Below are 18,605 nucleotides of genomic sequence, written 5' to 3' on the forward strand. Positions count from 1 at the left end.
TCACCGTTAACAGCTGCCCCAGAGAAACAATTATTTTCAGTTTGGCCAGGATTATTAACGAATTCATCCAATCTAACAGGAAATACGACAGCTATAATTTCCACAACACTACAACCAGCAGAGAAAGCTGTTAGAAATAACTATTTAAGTTCATCTCTTCGCGAAAGAGTAAGAAAAACCTTTAACACGTTAACAGTCCGGTGTTACGTATGTGGTACACGGTGAGCGGTTCCGCCGAGTTCGTGCGCCCTATGAGGTACACGAGCCGATGTGTTTCTCTACGGGGCCTAGATCCACGGACTTGTCAAATTAGTTAGTGTTTTCTTTGTGGACTTGTGGCCAAGGATCTAATAAATAGAAAAAGTCAAAGACATGTCATATTTTTTTTAAATTCTTAGTATAGCAACACGACATAAAAAAACTTAGAAAAAAAGATACAAATTTTAATTGGTGAACTAAAAGTTTAGAAAAACAAACAACACAATATGCTTTTTTGCAAATTTTACATTGCGTTGATATCCTTTTGGCTTTGGCCTGTGCATATGGAGCAAGTCGACCTTCATCAAGAAGGTTTTGGCAGCATCCCACGCATCGTCTTCGGATGAATCGAGATTCTTTCTTGCCCAAAAACTCAAAAAAATGTGTTTTTCTCAGCGGCGTAACTTGAACTTGAACGTTTCATGTACTGCTAGAATGCTTTTCTCTCCTTCTCTCCTCTTTCGGTAAACCTTTTCTCTTTTTATTGACCGTGCCACAGAGGTCTGTATTGCGAGAAAGCATAAATTCTGTCAAAGAATCGCTCGTGTAGTAGTTGTCAGTTATCATGCAGCGACCTTCATCAAGTAAACCTTTGCCAATGTTACTACTATACTTCCGGAGGTATCCAAACCAAAAACTTGCACATTTTGACCATTGTAAATGTGGTATCGCCAAGTGTTCTGCAGACCATAGTTTATAGATTTTATGTTATATTTATGTGTTTGAGGGTATGTATTGGCGGAAAAGTAGTCTGCCGCGGAAGTGTACCATCGATATGGTAATAAACTAACCATACATACGTCTACTGGAACACTCATGAGCCTGTGGTACACGTTAAAGTTACCCGGTAATTTAATTCATAAGTCCGTGTACCGCCCGCTGTACACGGGTATATCCGGGGTTAACGACCATATTTTGTTACTTTTAATGCATCAGCCGATAGGTGGACATCTAATAATAGCCAAAAAACATATAATCACACTTGGACATATGGCGTGTTTCGGAACGCTTGTATAGGGACTGTTGACGTGTTAACCAATTTAATCTAATTTGATCTAGCGCTAACTAATTATAGAATGTTGAAAATAGAGTCTGCTTTTTTTTTTTAACATGTGATGTACTTTTTTGTCATAGAATATCTTATGAGAGACGCTTGTTTTTTTTACCTACACAAGGATCATTCGCCGCACGTTAAAGGTAATATTATTATGCCTTAAACGTTCGAGCACGTGCAGGCATTTGACAAGCTTTGATGGTGAAACGTACGCAGTCTTGCAGCGAAAAAATATGCGAACAGACGGATAAACTTCAATATCATTGTATAGTATACCCGACAGACGTTGTCCTTTACACACCTCTTAAATCCTGAAAATTTCTAACATTTCTAGTTAGAAATAAAAGAAACATTTTGTAGTGGAGCTGATTGTGAATCTAAGCCGTTCTAGAATGCACTTGAACACAGATAAGATTACATCAAAATCGGTCCAACTATTTAAGAGGAGTTCACATACACACACACACACACACACAGTAGAATTATATTAATGATGCGCAAACGCGGCCCGTTTTAATCGTAGGAATCCGTAGGAATCTGAAAGTAGCCTGAGAATTTCATCAAAGTTCGTCAACCTGCTTCGGAGTCTATAGGGAATGTTCATATTTAGACTTCAGTATTTGGATTAGGTTTGATAAAGATCGTCTTACTGCTTTACTGGTGGTAGGACCTCTTGTGAGTCCGCACGGGTAGGTACCACCGCCCTGCCTATTTCTGCCGTCAAAGAGTTAATGCGTTTCAGTTTGAAGGGTGAGGTAGCCGTTGTAACTTGTACCTTGTATACGGGACCTTAGAACTTATATCTCAAGGTGGATGGCGCATTTACGTTGTAGATGTATGTGGGCTCCAGTAACCACTTAACACCAGGTGGGCAGTGAGCTCGTCCGCCCATCTAAGCAACAAAAAAATAAATAATAAAAGCAGACGAGCATGAAGCCTGGTTGAATTTAGCGCACTATTCCGTTTCAGTTTCAAATTTTTGGATATTACATCCTACCTGAATATTTCCAGCCATGGCGAGAGTTTTGTTGTAGTGTTGTCAGAGTAATGAGTTCACGACCGTAGTCATCGTGGCCTAAAGGATAAGACGTCCGGTGCAATCGTATCAAGCGATGCATCGGTATTTGAATCCCGCAGGCAGGTACAAATTTTTCTAATGAAATACGCACTTGACAATTGTTCACGATTGTCTTCCGCGGTGAAGGAATAACATCGTGTAATAAAAATCAAACCCGCTAAATTACAGTTTGCGTAATTACTGGTGGTAAATCTTGTGAGTCCGCACGGGTAGATACCACCACCCTGCCTAATTCTGCCATGAAGCCAGTAATGCGTTTCGGTTTGAAGGGTTGTACTGTAAAAACTGAGAGCTAAGAACTCATGTCTCGAGATGGGTGGCGTCATTTACGTCGCAGGTGTCTATGAGCTCCGGTAACCACTTAACACCAGGTGGACCGTGAGACCGTCCACCCGTCTAAGCAACAAAAAAAAGACACAGTTAAGGTTTTGTAGATACCGCAGATCATAGACTTCATAGCGTGACTGCCGCCACTCACTCATTCACTCACTCACTCACTTGCTTCACCTTGGATTTAAATTGTGGACGACAAAGGGAAGATCTTCTAGCAGGTGGTGATACTGCTCGTTAGACCGACGGTCTGAATGTTGTTCGGAGCTTGTATATAACTAGTCAGGTCATATGTATTGTCACACAGTAAAAACTTTTCTTTTAGAATGCTGGCCACAAAAAAGTTTATTGAATTCGAATTTCGAATTGTTCATGAAAATAAAAATGTATACTTTTAGAATTTTCACTCATTTTTAAATATGGAGTGGATGCTTAAAGAAGACCGTGTTGCAGTTATTGCGTTGCATCGTTGCGGTTACGCGCCAATTCAAATTTTTAACATACTGAAAATTTTGAATATAACCAAAATATTCGTTTATCGTACCATCAAACGATACAATGAAGACTCTAGTGTAGATGACAGGTCAAGAAGTGGTCGCCCTCGGTCTGTTAGGACTCCAGCAGTGATAAAAGCTGTGAAGGCGCGAATTCAAAGAAATCCCAAACGTAAGCAGAAACTGTTGGCCCTTCAGATGGGGTTAAGCAGAACCACGGTGAAAAGGGTGTTAAATGAAGACTTAGGGCTTCGGGCATATCGAAGAAAAACAGGACATCGTTTGAATGCTCGTCTAATGGACCTGAGACTGAACAGATGCCGCGCTTTGTTGAAGCGGTACGCGGGAAAAAAATATCGGGAAATTCTTTTTTCGGATGAAAAAAATTTATACCGTAGAAGAGAGCTACAACAAACAAAATGATAAGGTGTACGCACACAGTAGTGAAGAAGCGAGCAACCGTATTCCGCGTGTCCAACGAGGTCATTTTCCATCCTCGCTCATGGTATGGTTGGGAGTTTCTTATTGGGGCTTAACTGAGGTACATTTTTGTGAGAAAGGTGTAAAAACGAATGCAGTTGTGTATCAAAATACAGTCCTGACGAACCTTGTGGAACCTGTTTCTCATACCATGTTCAATAACAGGCACTGGGTATTCGAACAAGATTCAGCGCCAGCTCATAGAGCGAAGAGCACACAAGACTGGCTGGTGGCGCGTGAAATCGACTTCATCCGGCACGAAGACTGGCCCTCCTCCAGTCCAGATTTGAATCCGTTAGATTACAAGATATGGCAACACTTGGAGGAAAAGGCGTGCTTAAAGCCTCATCCCAATTTGGAGTCACTCAGGACATCCTTGATTAAGGCAGCCGCCGATATTGACATGGACCTCGTTCGTGCTGTGATAGACGACTGGCCGCGCAGATTGAAGGCCTGTATTCAAAATCACGGACGTCATTTTGAATAAACTTTAGTGTCATAAGAATCTATGATTTGTTAAGTTCATTTTGGTATATGAATTACATAATGAATAAACATGTTTCAATTATTTTACATTAAACGTGACAGAATTTATGACCTGACTAGGTATAATAGGTTGGGAAAAAGTTTCTTCACAATTTTTTAAGAAAATTCACAACATTTTTTAATATAGATTATTTACATTTAACTAAAGTATGTAGGTACCATTTTGCTCGATAACTTTTTGCCATCTTGTAGGTAGGGACATGATTCCATTGCTACAGAAATTTTGGGGCTTCTGATCAAAATACCGCGACAATTGGTTTTGGCAGTCCTCTCGTGATGTTAGCCTGACACTGCCTAAAGAATTCTGGAGAGACCGAAACAGGTGGAAATCTAAAGGGGTAAGTCAGGACTATACGGCAGATGCATTAACACCTCCCAGTCAAGCTCTCTTAACTTTTGCTGCGCTGGTTAAAGATGTGTGAGGTCTAGCGTTATCAAGTTGAACAACCACACCCCTTCTTTTGATTAATTCCGGCTGCTTTCTCTCAACTTCTTGTTTTAATCTCATCAGTTGTCGCATTAGAGTTCAGAATCGATGGTCCTGCCTGGTGGTAACAGCCCATTATGAATAAAGCCCTTCCAATCCCACCACACACACAGCATCACCTTGTTGCAAGTTAACCCGGGTTTCGCCACAGACAGTGAAGCCTGACCGGCCTTTGACTACGACGTTTTTCACACGTTCTTGTCGTACGTGATCCACTTTTAATCACCAGTTAACAGCATCTTCAAAAATGGTTCGGTTTCATTACGTCGTAATAAAGAATCACACATGAGTCCACGGTTCATTAGGTTTCTTTCAGTGAGCTCGTGAGGTACCCAAATATCGATTTTTTTTTGTGTACCCAGTTTTTTTCAAGTACGCAAAAACTGTTTTGTGGTCAATTCCCAGTTCTTCAGCTATGTCGTAACTACTGATATGCCGATTTTGCTCTACTTTTTCAAAAATGACAACCATTTTATCCGTAATAGAGCGACCAGAGCGACGTGCATTTTTGACATCAAAATTTCCGGATTGAAAGCGCTTAAACTAAATTTGTGCTACTCTCACAGACATTGCACTAGGTCCATAAATATTGCAAATTTTGTTCGCGGCTTGCGTTGCATTTTTATCTTTTTTGTAGTAATATTTTAAAATGTATCGAATTTCTCCATTAGATTCACTCATCTTGACAGTACGAAAAATAAATAAAAATCACACATTATCCTAATTTGAATTTGGAACTATGTTCTTTAAAATACTTTTAATGATACTAAAACCAGCCAGATACAAATAATATAGCCAAAGAGATTTTATTACAAGTTCATACATACTATAATGCAAAAGACTTTTACCCCAACCTATTATATATATACAAGCTTATCTTGAAAATGTCGTAAGCGAGTTTCAAGCATCTGTCAAATATATTGTGTTCTTTAATGGCTACCGCCACAAAATCTAATTTTTAATTAGACAGTAGCTTATGTCACTTTGTAAAATAATGTTGCTATATTTAAAGTAATAGTGATGCGTTCAGTTCTCGTTCAATCAGATGAATGAACAATGAGGGTGAATAGTTAATCATTTCAAACTATAAAAGAATATTATTTCTATTTTAAAATAAAATTGTATTAAAGTGCTCCAATATATGTTACTAGTAGTATGTAACTACAATCAGTTTTTTTTTTCATTACCTACCTATAATTGTTATATTTTATACATCTATAGTTTCAACTATATAATGTATTGAAAATAGGACAGTCTTACAAGTTTCCTCGCAATGTTTTCCTTAATGTTTAAAACACTCGGTATTCAGTATAGGTAGATACTATAGGAACATAATCGTCGAAAACATGTACAAAGCGCGACTAAAAAAAATTCGAACTCCGTACCCGATATCGGCCTGGGACGCCGCCTTGGGCTCTGGAAGCGGAGGCGCTCGCCGCTGACTTTCAGTGGCGGGCTGACCTTCGCGCCCGGGGCGTGGCGCGTCCCAGCCACAGTGTGGTCAGAGCGCGGAGGGCCCAATCTCGGCGGTCCGTGCTGGAGTCATGGTCCAGACGGCTGGCTGATCCTTCGGCCGGTCGTAGGACCGTCGAGGCGATTCGCCCGGTCCTTGTGGATTGGGTGAATCGTGACAGAGGACGCCTCACTTTCCGGCTCACGCAGGTGCTCACTGGGCATGGTTGCTTCGGTGAGTTCCTGCACCGGATCAGAGCCGAGCCGACGGCAGAGTGCCACCATTGTGATTGCGACTTGGACACGGCAGAGCATACGCTCGTCGCCTGCCTCGCATGGGAGGGGTGGCGCCGTGTCCTCGTCGCAAAAGTAGGAAACGACTTGTCGTTGCCGAGTGTTGTGGCATCGATGCTCGGCGACGATGAGTCGTGGAAGGCGATGCTCGACTTCTGCGAGTGCACCATCTCGCAGAAGGAGGCGGCGGGGCGCGTGAGAGACGCACAATCCCGTCGCCGTCGAGCGGGGGCCAGGGAGGCGGATCTCGCCCAAGCCCTGGCCCTCTAAGTGTTTCGGGTCCCCCCTCACATGTCGGTCTGGGGACCGGCGAGGGGGGCCTAAGAAGACGACGTGCAAGCTGCTCTGCACGCGTTTTACGCAAGAGCATCCGGGTGATGGAAGGCCGGCTATCCTCGACCCACGCTGGTTCTGGTCCAGCGGGGTATTCCGTAGGATAGCTCACTCTAACCGGCGCCATCTAGGCGGGCTTCGGATAGCCTGCCGACCGAGAGGGCTGGTGGTCGTGGCGCCGACGACCGCCGGTCCGGCGTCCCGAGGGAGAGGGTGATGGGAGAGATGTGCTCCGCACTAAACGCTTCACTTTCCCCCCTTTGCCTCTTCATGAGTTCTGTCTCATGCGAGGTTTGGACGTTGGTTGTTGAGCGACAGGAGGTTTTAGTCAGTTCGACTCTGACATGCTCCGCCCTCTATCCCCAGTGGAGGGCGGATGTCCGGCGATTTCCTCCTGACCAAAAAAAAACCCGATATCGGCAGTTCGGCACACTAACTATTCACTAGACAATCGAGGCAATTTCATTAATTCAGGAGTTTTTTCAATCATTCACTTTGTCACAACACTATTTTGATTTAATCAAAAACTGACAATACAGCAAACGTCAGTTGACTTCGTCTAATTAAAAATACAACTATACGTGTCTCAATTGTGCAGTAATTATGCAAATTACAATATTTGCGAGTTTTACTTTTGATGCATGGTTCTTATTCTTTAATTTTGGTGGTCACTCGCGAACGTGAGCTAAGTACGTGTTTCATTACGTAAATTAGAACGTGACGCGGAATGTAAACTCACTCACATCGCTCACATTGCTCTATATGAGTACATCGGTCATCTTATCCTTTAAGCCACGGCGATTCCAATACACTTTGAGTATTCTTTATTGCACAATAAAATATATTAATACTGCAAATTAGGAAAATATAATTCAAAGGAAAGTATCATTTCTAGAATGGGCGGATTTATCGCTAAAATATATGACTTACAAGCAACCGTTCTCAATTTTTATTTTATTTTTTTGCTTAGATGGGTGGACGAGCTCACGGCCCACTTGGTGTTATGTGTTATCGTAGCCCATAGACAACTACAACGTAAATCCACCCACCTCGAGGCATGAGTTCTTAGGTCTCCGTTTTTTCAGTACAAAGGCTGCCCCACCCTTTAAACCGAAACGCATTACTGATTTACGGCAGAAATAGACAGGATGGTGGTACCTACCCGTGCGGACTCACAAGAGGTCCTATCACCAGTAAAATAAATGAAATAGAGAAAATTCTCATTGTCATTCTATTCTCAAATAGAGAAATTCTGAAAAGGATAAACAAAAAAAAACTTAAAATGCGGTTAAAACACAACACCCATAATATTAATTAGTATATTATTTATTGTACATCTCATCTGATTTTCTTGACACATACAGATCTGCCCTTGACGCTAGTGTCCTTTTTATAGCCCATGTTACAGATGCACAGGTTTGGTGCCGAGCAGACACCATTAGGACACCCTCCGGCACAGTGAGGTATGCACCTGTACATAAAAACTGCATGGAAACTTTGATGCAAAAACCGTATACTTAAACTTTCATGCTTTTCAGCTTAACAAATAGGTACTATTATTTAACGGGCTCAGCATTATTGAGAGGTGCGTGATCACGGGCAGACTGAAAAATGTTGTTAGGAAGTTTTTGGGTGTTGGAGCTCTCGATGGATCGTCCCGACAACGTGCACTTAAAGTTATTTAGGACACTTCGAGGAAGAATTCTTTTTTATTAAACTAAATACTCAGTGGAACCCAGTAGGCAAATGTATTAGCTCCCAAAATCCTACCATCAATCTTCAGTCTATGCATGATCATGGCGCTTACAAGAGCGCCGAAATATCGGTAACAAATTAAAACTAAAACCCGTTACAAGAATCCGAAAAACAATTTTAATGGTAACGTTATGGTTAATGGTTAACGGCCGTCTGGTGTAGTGGTAAGTGACACGGTCACTACACAAGGGGGTCGCGGGTTCGAATCCCGCCAAGGGAAGATATTTGTATGATAAATATAAATGTCTTTTCCAGGGTTATGGATGTCTATTAAATATATGTATGTGTATAATAAAAATCTTACATTTATATCCGTTATCTGGTACCTGTAACACAAGTTCTTTACGAACTTATCACGGGACCAATTAACGTGGCGTGATTGTTAGTAAATATTTATTTATTATTTATTTATTTTAATATTTAGATGCCTTACCTAAATCCACTGGGGTCCATACTATCAGTGACATATCCAATGTTGCAGGAGCATCTGTTGCCTTCGACACAGACTCCGTTCAGACAAGGCTGAGAGCATACAGGCGCCTGAGGATTTGACCCGTCATAATTGTTATAATAGCCCGCATGTAAGGAATCTGTGCTTGGTGTTGGTTGCTGCCCATAGTATCCGGAGTTGGACTGATTGGGCTGAAAATATCCCGGTTGAGGATACGACGGTTGATAAAGCGGATACGGATAGTAGCCTTGATGGGGAGGGAAGCCACCTTGACCAGGTATAGTGCGATTGGATAAGTCCAGGAAGCCGTTTTGCGTGTGGTTACCGTTTGCGGGTATTTGTCCAGGAAACCAAGGCTGAAGTGGAGAAGGATAAGGATAAATGTTTTGATTAGGATAGTGAGGTGGCATTTGAGTTTGATTAAACTGTTGTGTTGGATAAATGGGCTGTTGGCCTGGGCTCGGTAATGGTCCTGGATATTGTGGTTGATATGGTGACGGATTGGAATCAAAGTAATTATTTTTCCAATGTGGGTGTAGAGTGCTATTCAATAAGGTGTAGTTTGGCTGATTGGAATGTGGGTTTTGCTGCCAAGGATATTGAGGCTGGTTGGGTAGAGGATACTGAGGCTGTTGCCCTGGATAGCTATTGTTCAATTGTTGCAACGAATAAGAAGGATATAAACTAGTGTTGTGTAAAGGACCATTTAGTTGATTATCAGAAACTGGTTGGCTGGTTCCGTATGAGGGACCGACAACATAATTCGGCTGTTGGGTGGGAAGAGGACCTTGTGCGATCCCTGGACGATTGTAAAAAGTGGAACTATGATATCCTGGATAATTAGATGTAGGGATTTGGGTGTTTTGTCCCGGCAACGGAATTCTGGTAGGGCCTGAGCACACATTCGGAGCAACACAAGCATCGGGCGCGCAATCGCTGAAAAAAAAGTAAATGAACATTGCATATATCTAATCTTTTGAAAATTTGTAAGTATGCAATTAACCGAGGCGGATTATCCATAAGCCAAACTAGGCACGTGCCTAGGGGCTCAGAATTTTGAAATAAATAAAGAAAATAACATATTGACGATTATGCTGATCTATAATCTAAATCTATTTTTTTTTCCCTACCTATGCTGATAGCCTCGAGAGGCTATTTCAGCTTCGCCCTAACGTTTGTAGGTGAGCTCACGGGGCTCAACCGGAGAGTTGCTAACACTGACCCTAGCAAGAGCAGTGCTTTGCAGAATCTACCACCGGATCGGAAACGCGACCCACTGAGAAGATCCGGCGAGAAACTCTGTGTCTATGGGGTGACTCTATAATAGATTATATTGCACAAGCATCGATATACTCGTATTATGCAATATTGAGTGTTTGTTTCGTCGTCGCGTCGTCCTCGCGCGCGACGCGATACATTAAGGCCTATTTCCTAGAGCAAAGAGGAATCATGAATTTCGATGTTCGTTCTGTCGTCCCTCTTGATTTCTTCACAGTTATAACGTCATATTTCATTCGCGCATTAGCGTAAGTACAAGGGTCCTGGTCTTCTAAAGTCTAGGGTTTGATGATACAACGTCATCGTAATTGCAAAAACAACTAGTTAAAATTTATAGTATTATGATGGCCATTTATGGCCAGTACAGGGGCGCCGATAAAGTGATTGCCTAGGGCGCTCTGGACCTTTAATCCGCCACTAGCAATTAAGAATGGTTTTCAAAAGATATTTAATTAGTTAAATACGTACCGACATTGTGGACTGCACGATCCATCGTGTGTTGCCTGATAACCAGGTGCGCAGTCGCATCGGTTTGGTGAAGTGCAATTACCTAATTACAATAAATACAAAAAAAAAAATGTACTGCAAAGATCTTAAGTTTTTTTTTTATTGCGTTTGGAGGAAGACGAGCATGCGGCCCCACCTGATGGTAAGTGGTCACTGTCACTCATTGACGTCAGCAATGCCAGGGGCAGAGCCAAGCCGCTGCTTACCAGAAGCTTAAGTGTTCGATTAGTAGGGGACATCGGTAGCTGTTCAGTTTAATTTTCGTGCTTATTATTCGGTTAAAATTATGAAATTCCGACCTTGGAATGAGCTCCCTTCCACGCTGTTTCTGAAGCGCTATGATACGTCCTTCTTCACGAGGCTAGCGGAGAGTACTCGATGGTAGGCAGCGGCTTGGCTCTGCACCTGGCATTGCTGACGTCCATGAGCGACAGTAACCACTTACCATCAAGTGGGCCGTATGCCTGTCTGCTTCCTCCTCCTCCTCCTTCATTCAGTCGATCGCTCATTGCTGAACATCAGATGCGACATTTTTTTGTAATATGTAACAACTTATGTCGGTCAGTGGCACAGTGAAATGCGCGGCTCAATCTCGTATCCAGACGCTCGGACACTTGGTCACTCCATCTTTTGTAGCTCCGACCTCTGGATCGTCTTCCATCCACTTTACCATCACTATGAGTTTCACCAGGTTGTCAGAGGGCTTTTTTGCTATATGACCAAAATATTGGAGCATATAGGCATATGGTGGATAGCCTCTGATCAACTTTTAGCTCGTTGAGGATGGAAGCGTTCGTCCGCAAAACCGTCCAAGGGATGCGCGACATGCACCGCCAGCATCACAACTCAACAAAGGCTATTAACAAAAAAATAAAGTACAACTCACCGACACCGGCGCAGTTGTTACTGCAAGCTGGCACACAGTATTTACGACCGTAGTCTAGTTTAAAGCCATCCCTGCAGACGCACTCTCGACCGGAGCAGTGGCCATTTTGACATCCAATCGGACATGTAGCGATGCAGAAGCCGCCGGCGTTCTTGACGTGGTCAGGGAAGCACGTGCAGATTTCAGGCGCCGTGCACAATGCGTTGACGCATCCTTTGCTGCAGTGCGGCTCGCAAATGTTAGGGTTGTAGATGTTCCTCACGTAGCCATTGCAGCAAGAACGAATGACGCTGAGATCGGGCCGGGACTGAAATTATTGTTTTATTTGGATTAGCTTTAAACTCTGTTCAAATACTTTGTGGCTCGCCACGGTACGCATACTATCTATCTATATATATAAAAATTAATTGCTGTTCGTTAGTCTCGCTAAAACTCGAGAACGGCTGGACCAATTTGGCTAATTTTGGTCTTGAATTATTCGTGGAAGTCCAGAGAAGGCTTAAAGGGTAGGTAAATATAAAAAAGCTCGGAATTAAATAAAAATTACAATTTTGTTTTTCCTTTTATGTGTCCCCTGTCGAACGGATTCCTTTTGTTTCTTTTAAATTTATTGTATACAAAAGTTTAGGTCCTTAAGTTATCCATTGAGGCCCTACGAAGTCTGCCGGGTCAGCTAGTACTAATATATAAATCTACAGTGGTTTTTACGGATATTCCGTTATAACTACTGAACCATGCATCAGATTCTGTTACATACATAGGTCAGAAGCTAATAAAAACGTATTAAAAATAAAGCCATATGATACTGGTCCTAAAAGTTACTTTCTGTACGTCCGAACTGTACTCACTCCGTTTCCTTTAGGTATCTGCCTCTGATCCTCGACAAGTTGAGCTGTACTGGAACAAAAATATATATTTGCTGTAGTAACTGTAGTATTTCTCTTGGTTTTTGCCAGCCGCAGACATAATTAAGCCTGCTTCTGTAATTTGATCTGGCCTTTTTGAATTGTCATTATATTCTTTCCGACTTTACGCGAATACTGACCAAAAACGCTGTGTATTTTTTTTTATTTTTTTTTTTTATTGCTTCGAGGGATGGACGATCTCACAGCCCACCTGGTGTTAAGTGGTTACTGGAGCCCATAGACATCTACAACGTAAATGCGCCACCCATCTTAAGATATAAGTTCTAAGATAGTTCCAACGGCTAGTATAGTTCAGCTCAGTATAGTTACAACGGTTGCCCCACTCTTCAAACCGAAACGCATTACTGCTTCACGGCAGAAATAGGCAGGGTGTTGGTACCTACCCGCGCGGACTCACAAGAGGTCCTACCACCAGTATTATAGAAATCTATACTAATATATATGTTAATATGCTATAGAAATCTATACTAATATATAAATCTACAGTAGTTTTTACGGATGTTCCGTTATAACTACCGAACCATGCATCCGATTGACTTGACTCTTGGTATCCACGTAGAAAATACAAGTACTTAATGGATAGCTTCATATTTATATGAGTGTTGGACTCCGTACAGCAGTTGCGGGGGCGTTAATGATGAGAATCTTTGTGGGGGTGAGAAATAATAATGTTATGTAATTTGAAATGCCCAGCGAGGCGGAGGGGTACAGCTATATAGTTATGTATAAAATAATTTAGTTTTATCAGCATCTGTCGCGAAGCAGCCCTAATCTTCCTGATTCAAATTACAATTTTGCTTATAATATGTTTGCTTATCTTCTGTCTTTAATGTCCTTAAGCGGGTGACAGTATTCAGATTATGATGTTGGATTCCAGAATCAAGAGGAACGTCCGTTCAGCTAACGACCGTGTGTTGATAATAAGCTTTTAGGTTACAAAAAAAAGCTGGCATAAGTTTTATTTATTTATTTATTTAATTGATGAGTGGACGATCTCACCTGATGTTAAGTGGTCACTGGAGCGGGTATTTGTTGTTGTTGTTGTTGGTATTTGTTGACATCTACAAAGTAAATGCCGCCACCCATCTTGAGTAACTATTACTTGAGACCTTAGAACTTATATCTCAAGGTGGGTGCCGCATTTGTGTTGTGGATGTCTATGGGCTCCAGTAACCACTTAATATCAGGTGGGCTGTGAGCTCGTCCACCCATTTAAGCAATAAAAAAAAAGATATGAGTTCTCAGGTCGCAGTATAGTTACAACTTCTGCCCCGCCCTTCAAACCGAAACGCATTACTGCTTCACGGCAGACATAGTCAGGGTGGTGGTACCTACCCGTGTGAACTAACAAGACGTCCTTCCACCTGTAAAAAAATACTTACGGTACTTCGATATAACATACTCCGACATCGCTCATGGTGTTAATCGTATGGTTTTGCGATAGAAAACCATGGCTGGTGTTGTTCGCGTAAAATCTGCAACGGAAAATAAACTTTTGACGTGACAACGTCTTACAATTCGATGGAGCCGGCTGCACGCACGAAAAAACATGACTCATTGAGGCGTTCCATTTAAGGCTTGAAGTGCAAGCGAGATCGCGCAACGAGCGACAAAGAGGCACAATCGGCCTCCGCGTTCGGCAGTGTTCGACATCTGTCTCTCTCCTATTTGAGTGAGCGGTGCATCCGCGTGGACAGCTGCTATACAATAATACATTTACATGTTTTCGTCAAGTATGAAGTTCAGTGAAAAGTGAATGTGGTGTCAATTGTCCATACAAAATATCTATCAAACAAATAAAATTAAAATTTTCTTTTGAAAAATGAAACCATTCCATCAGTGTTTTCTTATGACGTTGTCACGTCCAACTATCGTCAGTAAACCGACTTTACAGACAACCGATTTTTTTTTGTCAGAGCAAAGAATAACTTTTTGGCTTAAGTTGGCAGATAGTTTTACAGAGAAACAAGATAGATATATACAAATAGACCTTAGAAAAACAGAGACAGGCAAGTTTCAATAAAATAGATGGCGGGGTTACAGAGGGCCAATGTCAAATAGTCCTTGAAGAGCTAAAAAACATAATTAATGGATCAAGTTTCTGATTTATACGAATTTGTCGTGGCCTAAAGGATGAGACGCCCGGAGTATTAGTATAGTATCAAACGATGCGCTTATGTCGGTGTTCAAATCTCGTAATGTAATAAAAATAAAGCCTTTTGTGTAAGTTTTTCAATGATTCTAACGTACCTAATAATGTCCACGATGAAGGAATAACGCCGTGTCGTAAAAAACATACCCGCAAAATTGATAAATTTGCGGAACCAGGTAGGCAGCGGCTTGAATCTGCTCCTGGCTTTGCTGACGTTCATGGGTGACGGTAACCGCTCACCATCAGGTGGGCCGTATGCTCGTCTGCCTACAAGGACAATAAAAAACACTATTGCTATCATGGGCACGCACGGGTATCAATCACCCTGCCAACTTCTGCCAAAACGGAAATACGGTTTGAAGAGTAGGCTAACTGTAATTCAGTTCTATTGTGACCTCGACCTTATGGAATGTGGTGGAAGGTTGGATTCTCATGGGCTCTAATAACTTAACGCTAAGCAGGCCTTGACATCCTTCATCCGTCAGTGCACTAAATTCCATTTTCATCTCCAGCATTCAGATGAAATGGGTATTGGAGCCCGGGGGGGGGGGTGTTATGTGATAATATTATAAATATTTACTAAATCACAAAAATACAAACTTGGCGATGTTCTCATTGGTGTTATCTTGGAAGCCGCGACCTCCGTAGCCACCTTTGACCCCCGACTTCGCGTACTGACCGCCGGTGGATACCAGCAAGAGCCCGAGCACATATATAATCAACATTGTTCCTGAAATAGTTAAGAGCAGATTTTGCTTTTGAAGACTCTATTTGCTCGACGTGGAAATCGAACTTACGACCCTCGACGTAACAGCCAGGGCTGCTAACCAAACCACCACAGAAAGATGAAGTCGAATTTTCAATTGTTATGTACAGCGGGGGTCCCATCCATCCAACCGAGCCATATCTGGGGTTCGCGGCACAAATAGGCAGTGGTGGTACTTACCTAATATGTTGTCAGCTCATATATCTTGAAAACAATGGGAAACTGGTGTTAAGATCTCTTGTGAGTCAGCACCGGTAGGTATATACCTCCCTATTTCTGCCGTGAAGCAGTAAAGCGTTTGATTGGGGCAGCCGTTGTAACTATACTGTGACCTTAGAACTTATATCTCAAGGTAGGTGGTGGCATTTACGTGTCTACGGGCTCCGGTAACTACTTAACACCAGGTGGGCCGCGAGCTCGTCCACACATCTAAGCAATAAATAAAAAAAAGAAACTATAGTGTCATGCTTAAGGAAAAGTCTTGATATAATACTAAAGTTCTAAGAATCGATATTATCTTTGATAAACACTCATCATAACAAGTATGACATAATGCACGCTACTTACCCGAGCTGTGTATCAGGGTCAAGGCGACCTCTCGTCACAAACGCCGACACTACACTGGTTTTGTGCTTCACGAAATATATATGCGACAAACAGTGCTGTCTTCTGTAATCAGGACACAGCGCAAACACATTGGTTCTGTATACGTATATAAATAAATATGTGGGATGGTAGGGAAAAATCTTGTGGATGTCAACTCTAAAATCTTAATTTAAAAAAAAACACTGGTAAAATCGTAATGAGACGATGTCTTTTTGGCGGGACCGCGGAGAGTGAAGTTGCGCGATTTGTTTTATTTTGTCTATTTAGTGTTTCTTAAGGTTTAAATGTGTAATAACGATGGTTTATTAACTGTTTAGTATCTGTGAAAGTGCACAAATGTGGGAATTTAAAACAAAGCCGCTGGACGTAACTTCTCGGGATCCTCCAAAAAGTCCACTGAAAAAGTCTCAGTAAATGACCACCATTTATTTTACTGAGATTAAACTTCATTCCTTATCATCTCATAATTTCACTTCATACTATCATATAATAATATATACTAGAGGTCCCGCAGTAGTCGAAATTCGACTATAATTAATTGGAATTGTAAGTTTGTACACTATTATGATTGTATTTTATACTTCTATAATCACAAATTTCGCCAAGACTACCGTCAAATGGGGTAAATAGGGACAAAATCGAACTTCAGATTGAATTTTAACATAGTTCCAATTAAATAGTCAATGCTCAACCAAAGAAATAAGTTGAGTCTTGAACGTACCTAGGTGATAAAAACCGTTACATTATTTTAATTATTCATTTTAAAGAAATAATCGGTAAAATAATGGCCGTCCCAATTTACCCAGCGTCCGGGGTAAATTGACACGGGTAAGGGTTAAATTGGGATATTTGTAAGGGTTGTCAGCTCGCAGTACTGCGATATATAGGTAGGTGCCATATAATTATTTATATGGACCGAAATGATGAATACAATCCATAATTTAAGCACAATACACAACATAGTGTAAATTAAGCTGGTTTCTATTCCGAAGCGATGTGACGTGAATGATAATCAACAATACAATGATCAGAAAAAGTATGTGCATGTTATATTTTAGAAAATTATTATTTAATTTCCTTAAAAATCACAACTCTGAAACAAAATCATAAAATAGAATAAAAAATAGAAAACAAAAGGACTGGAAATGCAATAATACAATTTTATTAATCAACATTTTCAAAATAATCTTTGAGCAAGAGTAAGATATCAGGTGAATAAGATAAAAAAGCAGATTTATCTGATTACTGCCTATAATAACAAAAATAAAAGAAATTCTTTCTCAGCTAAATAACTAAACTCAATTAATTCACTCACTCATAATTGGAACCTAGATATCTCGGATTTTTAATTAATGTTACACTTAAAATCTGAGGCCTGTTTTTATTTGTGTGTGCGTTGTGAATGTTAACAAAATCAAGATTCGACGCGTGAATAGATTCTGAAATAACAAAAGTTTTGATTCGTTTGAGTTCTTTTAACTTTTAATTTTTTTTATTGCTATAAAGAACATACGACCGGGCAGATATTACAAGGTAAATGTCGCGAAAAAAAAGTAATTATATATATACTTTTCTTTTACCTATAATACTTACATAAACTAACTGATAAACACATTAACCTTCTTTACATCACGCAATTAAGTGATAGTATAGGCTAAAAAATTTATTATAAGATATCAGTGACAACCCTAACAAGCCATCCCTATTTTGTCTTTTGGCGTTCCAATTTTGTGTTTTCTCGTCCCAATTTTTTCCAGTCTCGTTCCAAATTACCCTACTTACGTTCCAATTTTCCCCAAAAAGAAAGGAAAAAATATACATTTTTTATTTTGTCGAAATATTGTATTTAAAATAAGAATATTGCAACTTAGAGTTTGTTGTGGTATTTCCAGGTGTATTAAAAACTTATATAAACTGTGATCTTATTAAAAAAACAACGATAATATTACTTTTTTTAAAAGTTTTGTAAGCTGTTTTAAAACGCACTTTTCAACCACTATTTTCAATTTAATTTGACGAATTTTTGGGACCAACTTAACTCATATTTAGTACTTCCATAGTTAGCTTGGTTTTTCTTCTATACATTGATAAATATTAACATAAACAAAATTAGGTAGACTCCGTGCTACAGGTACTTTGAGAATCTTCCGCAGGTTTGTCCCAATTTACCCCAGGATCCCAATTTACCCCATGTCATGGTACACTATAAAAAATATTAACAAAGACAAACAATATTTAATCTCAATTTGACAACAGACGTCAAGAACAAAAGTTTGACAATAAATAGTATGCATGCGTGTGTAGTAGCTGTGTAGCTTAAGCGAGAAGATGGTTCTATAGTTACTTACAAGCCAAAAATCTTAGGCGAGGTCGAAAAATATTATGGCAAACTCTACGCAATGCACACCTCTCTACCTACACCCGCCAACCGAGCTAGTGACAGCCGAGCACCGCTTACTCGGCATTACTCGG

The 18,605-nt window shown here is 40.8% G+C and overlaps 1 protein-coding gene across 1 annotated transcript; it reads right to left on the reverse strand.

Annotated features, from left to right (window-relative positions):
• Positions 1 to 8,111: 8,111 nt before the first annotated feature.
• NimB (nimrod B) lies at positions 8,112 to 16,238 on the reverse strand. Its single transcript, XM_028177315.2, has 8 exons — positions 16,095 to 16,238; positions 15,362 to 15,491; positions 13,992 to 14,084; positions 12,532 to 12,580; positions 11,684 to 11,990; positions 10,759 to 10,840; positions 8,995 to 9,948; positions 8,112 to 8,277 (listed from the first exon to the last, which is right to left on the reverse strand). Exons 2-8 carry the CDS (start codon positions 15,484 to 15,486, stop codon positions 8,145 to 8,147), a joined length of 1,743 nt encoding a protein of 580 aa, XP_028033116.2. The 5' UTR covers positions 15,487 to 15,491; positions 16,095 to 16,238; the 3' UTR covers positions 8,112 to 8,144.
• Positions 16,239 to 18,605: the final 2,367 nt, after the last annotated feature.

Source organism: Bombyx mandarina, chromosome 09 (assembly GCF_030267445.1).
Source record: "Bombyx mandarina strain Sakado chromosome 09, ASM3026744v2".
Taxonomy (NCBI): Eukaryota; Metazoa; Arthropoda; class Insecta; order Lepidoptera; family Bombycidae; genus Bombyx; species Bombyx mandarina.